We start from the raw sequence: 13,732 nt of genomic DNA, 5'->3' as shown, positions 1-13,732 counted from the left end.
TGCTCACTGTGCTGACCTAACTTCCAGAAGTCCGTCTGTGCAACACAACCACCCACAACTAACAGAAACCGACAGCCTCAGTGGTCCCTGAACAGAACCACCTTGTCAGGATGGCTTGTGCAATCAGCAGAACTTGGACAGGAACCATGATCCAAGTTCACTGCTGATCTGCACTAGAATTCATAAACCAGAACGAACAGCCTTTCAGTGGTGGGAGCCTCCCAGCATGAGGCCACAAGCAATGGGAATGCGGCACAGCCAGCACACTGCTGAGAGTCTTGCAAGTAGCCGGGAGACAGGAAATGCATGAGGCAAACACCTAGGCTCATTTTCCAAACCCCAGATCATGTTACAAAGGGATACAAAGAGAAAACAGCTCCAAAACCAATTTCTGTAAAAGCTGCACAGTCCCTTATTTGGGATACACACTGATTCCAGATGGCCTTCCTAGCCCAGTCTAATGACTGACTGAGTCAAAAAGACTTCAACAAAGCTGATTGAGAAACATACAATCACAAATCAGTTTAAAAATCAGAAGACAAAAACCAGATGAAATGAGTATAACTAGATTCACCACATGAGAACACAAGAATGTGAAATAAGCAGATCCTGTCGCTTCCGCAGCCTGGGGAAAAGCTCCATAACCTGCATCTCGGAACGTATTTCCAAGACAGGCAGACAAGAGCCCTTTCATTTGTGAAAGCTTATTGCAGTGCGTAAAGTCTTGATGGAGAAAGATGGCATTGAGTTTATGAGCTTCCCAGCTGAACAGCACTGTGCAGGCTTGGCAGCTGCATCCATAAAGGAAAATAATGGAAAACACATAAATCAGCCTTGAGTCACTCGTGCAGCCTCGCGGGCCCTCGCAGCACGTGACGGTGTGGGGTATGCAGCCTGGTGCCACCCTTGATTCCACAGCTATGCCTCACCAGCAAAGCACAGCAAAAACGATCCGAAAAATCATCCAGTGTGCTTCCTGTACAACGCAAATAACCACGACAAGGGCGCTGAGAAAGGAAATGTGCATTCCTTTTCTTCTCAAGTTTTGACTGATTTTCAGAAACATGCGTTTTACCGACCAGAACGGTCGAGTTGGTAACTTGCAGACAGAAACCAGCTTTCCACCTCTTCTCCTCTGGCTTCAGACATGAGGCAACAGCCCTTCCAGCCAGGCATGAAAAGTGAAAGTGCTAGTAATGTCTCCAGGACAGCCTGTGACACCAAACAATTTATTATAAACTTGCAAAAACGTGGGAATTTATATCTAACAATTTGCTTTAGTGTCCATAACACACAAAACACAGACTGGAAAGTTCAAAGATTGGCATTTGGACTCCATTATTGTAAAGGCTGAACAACAGTGTAACTGCTGGAAATCTTCCCTGTTTGAAGGTGTGTTAAATCAGACTAAATTATATTCCTCTGTTACACAAAACCCAGACTAAATGAGCTAATCATCTCTCCTGGCCCTCCAATCTATTACATTAATGAACAGAAAGCACACTGAGAAAGAAACACCCACTACTAGAGCAGTACTTACAGAAATACAGAGACTTCAAGAATTAAAAAATTGCCAAACACTTTGCTGCTTTAAAAAAAGAAAACTATCAAGAAAGCCAGCAATGTGGTAACACTTCTACAGGCTGCCTAACTCAGCTGCTCTCCTTCCCTGGCTGTAACGGCCCCCCAAGGTAAGCAAACAGAACCCAGCCTTGTTCTGGCTGCGTGGGAGCTCAGACCCTCAGGAGAAATCCCACAAAGTGAGTCCTCTCAGCTGGGAGAGGCTGGTCAAACACTCGCAACTTATGAGTAAACCCAAAGCAGCATTTCACAATACTCCCTGGCTACAAATCTGACGTGTTATAAGACGTTGTTGAGGGATTAAGTGAAGATAGCTGCTTAGGGCTTTTCCATCTGCGGGCAGCAGAGGATTGATAGAGCAGGAAGAGGATTATGCTGCTAAAAAGCACTGTGTCAAATTATTGCTATGATGTGCTAAGAGAGTTTCTACAAACCAGCACCAATCCATGCTAATGTTTGAACCACCAAACATTCAAAACGTCCTTCTGCTCCTTTCTTTGATGTTGTCTCACTACGTGATTTCAAAAAACACTTCGCTGGCCTTGCTTACACGAGGGTAATTTCTGGATGTTGCTACAGCAGAATCGCTAATCCATACAGCTATTTCAGCATATTTCAGCGAGGCCACTACTTTGGAATGAAATAATAGTTATTATCTGCATTTAATTATCCTGCTGTGTGCTTTTCTGAAGTCCAAAGAGAGAGCAAAGATGAGTCACCTAGTATAGAAGAGGGGAAGAATACACGAAAGGAGAAATAGGAAAAGGAAGTGAAGGACACAGGGGAATACACAGATATTCATAAAAAATCATGCAGAGCATGAGGTGGCCTCAGGGTCTCTTTCTCCAAGTTGTTTATGGATAACTCCGTTAACTTTAACAGTAAATTCAAAACTTTTATCATAAACCAGATCTTGTGCTGGATTTAGATGCCGAGCTATACACGTTTAGACAGAAACATCAGAGAGTAGGAAAAACCCAAGAATTTTCCAGCCCCTTACTAGGGAAGATGAAATCAAGCGCACACATCGCTGTCCTACCCACATTCCACAACGCAGTCATAAGCTTTCGCATATTTTTTGGTTTACGTGCTGCCTTGCAGTTCCACGGTCAAACAGACATCAAGGATGTCACAACCCGGCTTAGAAGATAATGGAGACGGTCTCTATCTCCCTCACTGCGGCAGCAACGTCAGCTGCTGCTGGTCGGGCCCTTCAGCAACGTAAGAACATTTCTTATCCCTTTAGAGGACTCCGCAGTTTATCAACACAACCTCATTAGTACATCCCCACAACAGCGGCTATAAAAAGCTTTTAATTGTCATGTCGGGGGAGTCTCTACAGTTCTTCTCTGCAAACCCCCATGTTTTGAGGGAGCCAGGTCACTACAGATTTAACCCCCCAGTGTAATTAAAACGCGACTCATCTTTTGGCATCAATGGCATTGAAAGACGTTGCTAAACCGGGCTGTACCTGCAGCCCTTGCTGCCCAACTCTTCCTCCGGCGTTGCCGTGTCCCGTTTTCCCGCAGACACAGCAGGAACGGGGCGGGGGGTTCTACCAGCCCGCAGGTTTGGACCGTCTCTGGGAACCAGGGCGGGATACGGCAGCGGATGGAGCCACGCTCCGACGGGCAGGGAGAGCCGAAGCCATGCGGGAAGCCAGCGGGTGCTCGGCCAGCGCGGGCGGGCACGACGGGGCACCGGGGCCGCGCTGCCCGGTGCCGAGAGCCGCCCGGCCGCCGTTCGGTGCAGGGGCGGGATGAGACCAGCGCCGCGGGCGGAACGAAGGTCACGTTAACGGCGAGGGGGCAGGCGCGGAGCAACGGCAGGCTGAGCCCCCCGGCTCCCCGCGGGCGGAGCGAGGGGGGCGCGTCCTCCGGCAGCGCGGCGGGGCCGGGCCGCCGCCTCCCCGCCCCGCGCTACACCCCGCGCCGCGGCCGCCATTTTGTGCCAGTCCCCGCGTCCCCGGCGAACCGCGGTCGCTCCCGCTGCGTTGCAGGTGCCGAGCCGGTGCGAAGGGCGGCCCCGTCGATGGCCAGCTTTCCCCTGAGCGTCAACGAGAAGCTCATCGGTGAGGGGCGGGCGCGCCCGGGGCAGCGCGGCTGGCTCGGCTCGGGGCTCGGGCCGGCAGGGCGCGGGTGGGGTTAGCGCCGCCCGTGACCGGGCTCAGCGGCTCCGTGGCCGGGGCTGGCTCCGCACTCGCCCGTTCGGGGCGGCGGAGGTGCCGCCGGGCCCCGGTGCGGGAGCCCCCGGCTGTGCGGGCCGGGCCGCGGCGCGGGCGCACGGCTGCACCGCGCAGCAGCACGGGCCGGGCGGGACGGCTCTCGGTTCCGGACTGACTCGTTCCTTCCACAGCCACGGGCGGCTTCTTCCCGGGGGCAGAAGGTGGGCGCTGCCCGGCCGAGGGCGCCGGGGCGGCGGCAGGGCCCGCTGCGGGGCCCCGCGGCTCCGGCCCCGGCCCGCAGGGAGGGGCCGCCCGCGGCAGCCGCTTGGATCCGCCTCCGCCGCCGGGCGCGGTGGTCGGCACCGGTGGGGGGTGTCCGACGCGCGGGGCCCGCACCCGGGGGTGCGGAAAGTGCGGTACGTCCAGTTACACTGTAAAACGGGGGAAAATCGGCTAATCCGACCGCACGGCTACTCACGGTTTTGTCTAAAGGTAAAAAAAAAAAAATAATTACTGAGCATCTTCTTTGCTAATCTGAAGTATTAGGTCAAGTTGGAGCATGGTTCTACTGCTGTCTCTACAGGTACAGTTAGAATAATTGAAGTAATAGCTGGTTTCAGTAAATTTTTAGTTCATTTGAGTTCTGTTTCTGATACCAAGGTGTGCTATTAGTTACGTGAGAGCTGGGACATTTTAACTCTAAGCTTTTCTCTTTTGCCGTTGAGGCTTAGTCCTCTAATAGGTTACACAGTGACAATAAAACCCTTTCCCCAGTCCATCTAAATGTCACGAAAGAACAGCAAAATAATTAACATATCGCCTGGTTTGCTTGTAACATTGTAAAATATGCTGCCTTTTTTTTTTTTAATGGAATTTCCTCTTTGTTTTCTTTTCAGCACGATCACGCACTGTAGGAGAACTCTTAGCCCCAACTTCTCCTTTTGACAAGAAGTGTGGACGTGAAAACTGGACTGTTGCGTTTGCTCCCGATGGATCTTACTTTGCTTGGTCACAAGGGCATCGCATAGTGAAGCTGGTTCCCTGGGCTCAGTGCCTTAATAACTTGTAAGACAAAACTGTATGGCTTTTAATTCACCTGAAAACTTTAAGTATTTCAAGTAGGAGATGACTTTTCATAGATTAAAACGCATGTATTGGTTTTTTAGGCTTTGACATCTTTGGGAAAAACTAATTCTTTATAGTAACAGCTGTTGTTTTCTCTCTTCTTCTGTGGCCAGCAAGAGAAACAACTGCACTGCAACCTCACAAAGGTTAAGGAAGAGGGATTTACTAATTGATTCAGGTGCTCTGAAATAAGAGAAGGTTAGAATGAAAGGAAAATTCAAAGACTTGGGCAGATGTAGACTTACAGATTTCCTACTAGAAAGCTATTTAGTTTTACCTTTTAGGAGTTCACTTAAAGGCGAACGTCTTCCCTTATTCTTACTAGGATACAAGTTGAGATCCAAAAGATACATTTTATTTTCACTTGCAGGTTGCACCAGTAACCAGCAGTTGCATTTGTGTAGCTGGTTACACTTCCCCTCCCAGCAAATTCCACCTTACTTTTTTTTTTTTCCTCTTTCTGGTGGTGGTTAATTGGCTTTCAGATGCTGGCCTGGGCATCTTTTCCCAGTATGTAACACCTGCAAGTGAATTGCAGGGTACTTTTTGCTTGTTTAGCAGAAAGTCTTAAACATTTTTGTAACTAATTTTTCTGTAAAGGCTTTAAAAATGTTTTTCACAGTGGGTTAAATTAATATATGGCTCTCCACAGAGGTAGAAATGTGTGCAAAAGTATTAGTGTTGCATTGTGTAAGAAGGTTTCCAGGTGTTAATGATTTTTCATGATTACAAGAAAAAGCTGATTTTATAATTTGAATGTAAAAATGCATCAGTATAGGCCTCCAAAACGTACGTTATGGCGACTCATAGATTTCATTATATCTTAAAGACTTTTTTTGTTCTATTTATTTATCAAGATACTTTATGCTATTTTTTTTTTTTATAATTTTTTGCTTGTTTTGCAGCTTGTTGCGTGGCACAAAGAATGTTGCAAACTCTGCCAGTACCAGACTCCCGAGGCAGAGCAGTGACAGTGGTCAGAAGAACAAGCCTTGTGAACATATCATAGACTGTGGCGATATCGTCTGGAGCCTGGCGTTTGGGTCCTCGGTGCCCGAGAAGCAGAGCCGCTGCGTCAACATCGAATGGCACCGTTTCAAATTTGGGCAAGACCAGCTTCTGCTGGCAACAGGCCTGAACAACGGGCGCATCAAGATATGGGATGTGTACACAGGTAGCGTGTGTGAGGGGAAGGTGGCACTCCACGGTCACTTTTTGTAGCAATAACATCATTAATAGACAGAGTGAACTGCTTATGGAACTGTAACTGAGAACTGAGCCTCGAATACAAATTAGGTAATCTTAAAAAAACGCAGCAACTCCTGAAACTAGCAGTGTTCAAGTACTGCTAGAGGAACAGACAGACTCAGGTCATGCTTTGAGATTTACGTGGTGGAAGATGAAGCCTTGTTGCTGCAAAATGGTTACGTATGTGATTGACTTTGTGTATATTGGTTGTTTACTCCAAAACCTTCTGCTGGATTGTAGTTCTGATATGCTTTAAAACAAAGGAAACTTTCCAAACATAAAGTTGCTCTCTCTTCTTGAGTATGGGGAAGGATTATGTTGATGAACACCTTTTATTTTTTTAAAGTGAACAATTGTTCAAATGATAAGAAACTGACTCTGAAATTAGGGAATCTCAGTTTAGCTGGTAGCATAGCTGCTAGGTTGAGAGAGAACTCTGCTTTAAAAAAAATCAAACTAATGACTATTAAGTAACTGTGACTATCTTGAAAGCTTAAGCTTAGAACAGAGATGTCTACTGAAAGACAACACTTGCCATATTTATGAGCCATATAGTTCCAGTGTATAGATTCAGGAAATTGCCTCTTAATGCAGAAGAGACTGAAAGGATACACATGCTTCTACTGTAGGGAGCATTTCTACAAAATTGTCCTTCATTTTGAAATTGTGTTGTTTTCACGTAACAGGAAAACTCCTCCTTAACCTGATGGACCATACCGAAGTTGTCCGAGACTTAACCTTTGCCCCAGATGGCAGCCTGATTTTAGTGTCTGCGTCCAGAGACAAAACACTGCGAGTGTGGGACCTGAAAGATGACGGTATGCGTTTGAAGCTTATCTGCTGTAATACATAGGAGAAATATTCACGTGCTCTCCTCTTTGGCTGCTATAGGCTCAGTTGTGTCAGCATTTAAAGATCATTTTGTTCCATTAGTCCCTCGCTCTGTACGCTCGCGTGAAATTCTTTGTGTACCCTAAAAGTGTAAGCTGGTATTAGGTTAAGTTAGGAGTGCTGCCTGACAGAATTTTCATTTCTGTGTAGAATGACTCTGCAAGATATTGTTTGGAAAAATTGTATAAAAATCTTATAAAGGAAGAACTGTTTTGGAAAAGCTTTTCAATTTGAATTTGTAATAGTTAACCAATTCTTACAAGAATGTCTTTCTTTTTAGGGAATATGATGAAAGTGTTGAGAGGACATCAGAACTGGGTATATGGTTGTGCATTCTCTCCAGACTCCTCTGTTCTCTGTTCTGTTGGAGCTAGTAAAGCAGTATGTGTCAGAGTTTCTTGTTCACTGAATCTACTGAATTTGTGCATAATCACTTTAAATCTAAGTAACATTAAGCTTGTGCTCGGTGTCACGTACTTCTAATGTTTTATGATGATGTAAAAGTGCATGAAATTCAAGTAGCAAATGGTGCCTTGAGACTCTGATTTATGAACTGAACTTGCACTGCTTTTAGTAGAAGAAACTGTGAGCATTCTTTGAGAAGTAGTTCTACACATATGCACATGTTCATAGTGTAAAACCAAAGAAGACCCAAGCTTCCAGTTACAGTTAAAAGTTACTGAGATTAATGCATAAAACTATTTTGTGATTGATGTTATCTTTTCTATTTCCTGCTCAATGAAAAGGACTTTTCAAAGTCTGAGCCAGTCATGGCATCTCCCGCTGAACAAAAATGTTTCTACCCGTTTTCCAATACAAATGGCACTCGTGTCTAAAAGGTCTAGAACGAAGAACAGCATACTGGTTTTGTTTTCATCTGTATTCTAGTGCTGCTAGAGAACTGAAAGCAGTGCAGGTAAAGCACATATGCCATAAGCTGCTTTTCTTGGCACTGAGTAACTAGGATAAAACAGAGCGGGGAATTCAGTGTAGCTGGAGGGGCTTTGTGGGGAGTTTAACGAAGCCTTGCGATGCTGAGTAAAAAGCACAGTTCAATCCTTGGATACCCCGTTATATGGATGACTGTTCAAATGCTTTTATACTTTAAATTATCCGTGCAGATTTGATAGAGAAGCGTTGAGGTCTGGGCTTTGTTTTTTCTTTAAATAGAGCAGATGTGGATGTGTACATTGATATCTTTAGGCTGTGTGTTTTCCATAAGCTTCTTGCTTTCCCTGTCACAGGTGGTGGCAGCAATATTGGTGTGATTGAGGTTAAGCTGGCACCACTCACACAGGAGCACAATGGTGTTAGCTGGGCAGAAAGAGTGGCATCTCTGGCTACCAGGCTGGGGGCGAACTTTTCCATAGGACGAAGTAACCTTGCATTCGACTGCAGGGTGTACTGTACGTACGCAGGTGCTGGTTGATGTCCACTTTCTGCTTTCTTTCTTTCTTTTTTTTTTTCTTTATTTTTTTAATAATTTTCACCGCAGTGAAACACACTGATACCTGAAACTTAGTTTCCAGTTTTATGGAATGTTGGGGTCTCTTTAGAGAAATTGGTCAACACGTTTATAACTGATTGTAAACTGGTTCAGTTTTAGGAAGTATGTGAGACACTAAGGCTATGTTTGCTTTGGTCAAACATGTAAATTTATCCACTGTCAGTATTTAATCTGTGCAGTAAAACCGAGTCGGGAAAAATCAGGGGCTCTAAGGAGCTCTTTGAGGCACATAACATCTTATGCTAAAGACTTCCATTTGCTATAAAATGATGCTGTAGTACATAGATCGTTCCTATTAAGTAATTCTGCACAGTCTTTGTTTTGATTATATAAAGTACAACTGCATGTAAAATCCCAGAATACTATCACCTTTTATCAATTTTTATAATATAATATGCAATTAGCTGGATAAATTGTAATGTTAATGTCTTTTTTACTGTTGACTTGATTTAAAATGCATAAATCCTTTCTAATAATGTGGTTAGACTTCCCTGTTGTTTTGCCAAAGACTTAACTTTTGGCTGTGAAAATTCTTTTTGCTTGCAGTATCTGTTTCTCTTCCTAGGCTGACGTTGGTGATCCAAGCCAATTGTAAACAAGTGATCTTAAACTCAAAGGGATGCCACTGGAGTAACAATATGTTAACCTTACATTTTCTGTCTGTATATTTCTTAAAATTTTGGTAGTTACTGAAAAGAGGGGACTGTAGAGTTTAACCCTATTTATTTCTGCATATTTTAATAAAATAGCTTTGTAATACATGAATTTCAGTAAGCTACATGGTTAAACTGCGTTGCCTTTATCTTATATTTTGGCTTATTTTGTTAATAACATTTAACAAACTTGAGTTAGAACTTGCATGTCTGCTTTAATTATTTTTTTAAAAACTTGATTTTAATCTGAGTATGACACTGAGCATATTTCTTAATTGTAGTAATTCATAATGCCTGATTTTAATATAATCCTAAATAAGACTAGCAGCTATACTTAAAAAAAATAAAATAAGTGAATGCTTCATTGCACCTCTGAGCAGAGCTATAACATTAGCTTATTTAATTGCAGGTTTTTCTCTGGGATATGGATAAATACTCCATGATACGGAAACTTGAAGGACATCACAATGATGTTGTAGCTTGTGAGTTTTCTCCTGATGGAGCCTTACTGGCTACTGCATCTTATGATACTCGAGTCTATGTCTGGGATCCACATATTGGAGTTATTCTTATGGAATTTGGGTAAGTAAAGTAGTCAAATCTGGAAACTTTCTCCTAGGGCGAAGATGAGTACTGAAAATTAATGGGTTTATGTATTTAATTGATAATTAGACTTGGGGAAAATCTTAGCAGTGGCTGATGGTAATCCCGAAGTGGCAGAGCAGTGGAGATTATTCTTCTAGCTGAGAAAGTACCCATTAAAATACCAGTGCTTCAAATTTTAATTTAAAAAAAGCTGAAGTGTTCGGCACTACAAAAGACACAGCAGTTCAATGGCCACTCCTGATTTCACAGTTAAATGTTCAATCCATTTTTTTTTACCTCAGCTTTGCTAGTCAAGGCTGAAGGAAACACTTCCATAGTTCTTAAACGGGATGCTGTTCCCTACGTGTCTCTCTATCTCCAGGCATCTGTTTCCCCCTCCTACTCCAATATTTGCTGGAGGTGCAAACGACCGATGGGTCAGATCGGTATCTTTTAGTCACGATGGACTACACGTTGCAAGCCTTGCTGACGATAAGTAAGTATGAGGAAAGATTTGTTACACTCCTCTAATTCTTTCCATATGACAGAAACTTCTAAATACTAGGTCAGCTTTTTTTTTAAACTGAGAAACGACTTGTTGTGTACAGAGTAGATGATCTGAATAACTTAAGTGTGTAACAGCTGAAAACAGAAGAAGAGGGGTTGTAAACAGTGAAAAACATAAATGGAGTTAATAATGCATTAAAACACATTGTATGCATATAAAAGGATTATTAAAATTCCCTGAGCTCTGCTTCAGATTAGTGTTTTTGTGCAGTGTCAGAGGAAATAGGCAGAACTAGATGTCTACCCTGATAACCTCCTACTTTGTTCTTCCCTTTTCAGAATGGTGAGATTCTGGAGAATTGATGAAGAATACCCTGTACAAGTTGCACCTCTGAACAACGGGCTCTGCTGTACTTTTTCTACTGATGGCAGTGTTCTAGCTGCAGGGCAAGTATACTGCTTTTCTTCCCCTCTCCCGAAAATATTAATGTAACACAAAAGGTTGAAAACTGGCCAAGCATTCTAAAAATCTTCAAACGATGACTTGCAACTTGATTCTGACTTGATTTTGGTACTCTTTGTTTAAACATGTTACACAATAGCAGTAAAATCAAGAAGCTGATAAACTCATTTCTTATCTTTGAGAATAAATAAAAGACAGATTGGAAAAAGCCATTAGCTAGCTGAGGGCAGTTGTTGTGTTTCAGGCGGTATGCTCCACAGCTGTTGGAAGATCTGCACGGGCCTGTTGCACAAATAATCAGCAAGTTGCTTACTGTGCTGCTATAGCTTAAGAGAAGAACTGGCATCTAGCATGAATGAGCCTGGAGCAGCTACAGCTGAGCAACAGGCACTCCAGAGCACGTTCTCCCTAACTAGCAACGTATGTGGGAACGTGTACTGAGCTGGAATCATTCGTGTGGGGTTTGTTTTTGTAGGACGCAGGACGGCAGCGTGTACTTCTGGGCAACGCCAAGACAAGTGTCCAGTCTCCAGCATCTATGTCGCATGGCAATTCGAAGAGTGATGCCCACCAACCAAGTCAAGAACTTGCCTATCCCATCAAAAGTGGTGGAGTTCCTTTGTTACCAGATTTGAATACAAAAAAACCCCAAAAATCAAACTGGCAGATGGCCCAGCTGCTGAAACTGGTGAAAAACTTTAAAGAATCCTCAAACTTCACAGCCTTTAAGCTTAAAACTGTACAGGTTTTCAAGAGCTATTTAAAGTGATAACCTAAATACTATTTTGTCAAAATGCCTGACAGGTATTTTTTGATATTTATAGAAAACATGGTAGAAGTATTCCTGGTGTTCTCAGTTTTTTAAAATGTAACTGTGAAAACATGTACATATGTAGACATAAGCTGCTACATGTTATCAGTGTACCTTTAAAAACTGCTTTTCTGGTTTTTAACGTGTGTCATGTACATATTGCTGGGGTCGAGCCGTTGGCTGCACCTGTGCTGTCAAGGGGAAGGAGGGCTGTTACTCTGGGACACGGGGTTAGAAAAAATACTGACTTAAGGAGGTGTAACTGCTCTGCGTGCACGTACGGTGGTTGGGGTTTGGGAAATCGATGGGATTCGTGCCAGGTTTGTGACGGAGAGGGGCAGCTTGGCTTTTGAGAGCAATGCATGGTGAAGGGAGGGGGGCTACGGGCCGGCGTAGGGCAAACGTGCACCCAGGACTTGCCCGTGTGCAGCTAACGAAGGCCGTAAGTTCCATAGCAGCAAACCAGGATAAATTCCAGTATTGGGCAGTGCTAAAGAAACATTTCCGTGCTTTGAAAAATCCAACTACTGTATTATTGCCTGATACTTTGTAATGAGAGAAATTTACAGACTCGGTTTATTCCTCTTTAACCCTACAGTGTCTCTCCAGGGCTGATTATTGGTTACTGGCCAAAGATAAGCAAAATACTTGGTTTTGCCTTCTGTTATTTATCTGTACCTGCAGATATAAAGAATGTATGCATTGCATAAAATGCCTGATGATATATATTTTTTTGTTGAACTTTTTTATTAAAATCTTGTATAAAAGTTTCCTGATCCCGCATCTGGTGACTGATTCATCAACACCATCTGCATGCAGCAGTCCCAGTGGGACACTGCTGCTGCAGGACTGCGTGCAGTTTGCCTTTTCAGGACCACAGTACACTCATCTCGGTGAAACTTGCTGTGCAGAGCTACAGCAACTTCGTGAAGCCTTTTACAGGGGCCAGGGCCAAAAGCATACATGATGTAAGTGTTCCCCGGGTCCTGCACCGTGTTCTGACCGCAACACCCACCCATGGTGGCCACAGGCTGCGAACTGGCACACGTGGAACGCTGCTCTTCACTCCCTTGCTCCCGCAGAGCACTGTTTTGGTGTGCACCTCCTTTGTCATGCCAAGGATTACATAATTCGTAGGATGTAGCAGGCAGGGATTTCACAACTTGCCAGCAGGAGCCCCAAATTCTTCTCACAGAGCCAGTGGCTTGTTCCAAATTCACTGAGCTACAGAACAGCCAGCTACCCGGGTTCCTGGGTGGGGGACAGGCAGGAGAAGGGCTGCAGAGCCTCTCAGACCACAGAGGCTGTTGCCAAGGGATGGGAAGATACCGTATCCCTGTAACTGTGCCAGGCCCCAGGCCAGCAGCCAGCACACGGCTGATCTGGACACGGCCAGATGCTGAATCATCACAGCCTGATCCATAAATATCCAGTGCAGTTAAAATTGTCCAGTGATCATGACGTGGGGCTTTGCAACCTTGGGTGACTCATGGCCCTTTTATTTACACGACCTTGCCACATGGCAAACCACAGCCTGAAGTTAGGGAAGGAAGATGTGCAACTCCTGCTGAGCGTGAAAAATGGCAGGGAGATTCCACCCAACCCCGTTCCATCAACTAATGCACCTTTTTACTTTTTGTGTGGACAGTGCTAAACCCCTTCCTGGCTTCCACCAACTTGACTACTATACAAAATGAATATAATTAAATCAATTATTTCGTTCTCAGGCACGCCATTAGTATTTTAAGAGCCTAGAATGCCTTGAAACTGCAAAGGCACTTTTTTACTTCAACAATCTGGTCCCACTGGCAGATTATTTTCTGGCCATGTCCTTGTCTTCTGGGGTGAAGGACAAAAAGCCTATGACAAGGCAAAGAGAACTCCTACTGAGCACAGCCCAGCGAGCCTCAGCCTGAAAAGCCTAGGAATAGCCCTGGGCTCTGTGTCTGTATCGCTGCACCGCTGCCAAGCGGCAACACTTGCGTGTAGGATTCAAAGAAAGAAAAGTAATGTGGTATTTCAGTGTTTTCAAAGTCACTTACTTCAGTTGCACATATACAAAAGAGGAGATGACTGCCAACAGCAAGCCAGCCACCTGCCCTTCTCGAAAGCTCAGCCCAGACACCCAAGCCTACTTTCCAGGAAGATTCCCCCAAACACTGTTTCCAAACACCATAAATCAACTTTCCATTTTCCA

The 13,732-nt window shown here is 44.4% G+C and overlaps 1 protein-coding gene across 3 annotated transcripts; it reads left to right on the top strand.

Moving 5' to 3' along the window:
* Positions 1–3,524: 3,524 nt before the first annotated feature.
* On the top strand, positions 3,525–12,305 carry WSB1 (WD repeat and SOCS box containing 1). 3 transcript variants are annotated; one of them, XM_086624678.1, is made up of 9 exons: positions 3,525–3,652; positions 4,642–4,810; positions 5,776–6,044; positions 6,805–6,936; positions 7,290–7,390; positions 9,579–9,751; positions 10,137–10,250; positions 10,601–10,708; positions 11,200–12,305. In XM_086624678.1, exons 1-9 carry the CDS (start codon positions 3,613–3,615, stop codon positions 11,357–11,359), a joined length of 1,266 nt encoding a protein of 421 aa, XP_086480804.1. In that variant the 5' UTR covers positions 3,525–3,612; the 3' UTR covers positions 11,360–12,305. The 3 variants fall into 3 exon arrangements, with proteins under 3 accessions (XP_086480804.1, XP_086480805.1, XP_086480806.1); XM_086624679.1 differs by lacking the exon at positions 10,137–10,250; XM_086624680.1 differs by lacking the exons at positions 4,642–4,810; positions 5,776–6,044.
* The last annotated feature ends 1,427 nt before the right edge of the window (positions 12,306–13,732 follow it).

This window comes from Tauraco erythrolophus, chromosome 21, assembly GCF_009769465.1.
Source record: "Tauraco erythrolophus isolate bTauEry1 chromosome 21, bTauEry1.pri, whole genome shotgun sequence".
NCBI classification, from domain to species: Eukaryota; Metazoa; Chordata; class Aves; order Musophagiformes; family Musophagidae; genus Tauraco; species Tauraco erythrolophus.
This window is presented reverse-complemented; position numbering and strand designations above follow the sequence as displayed.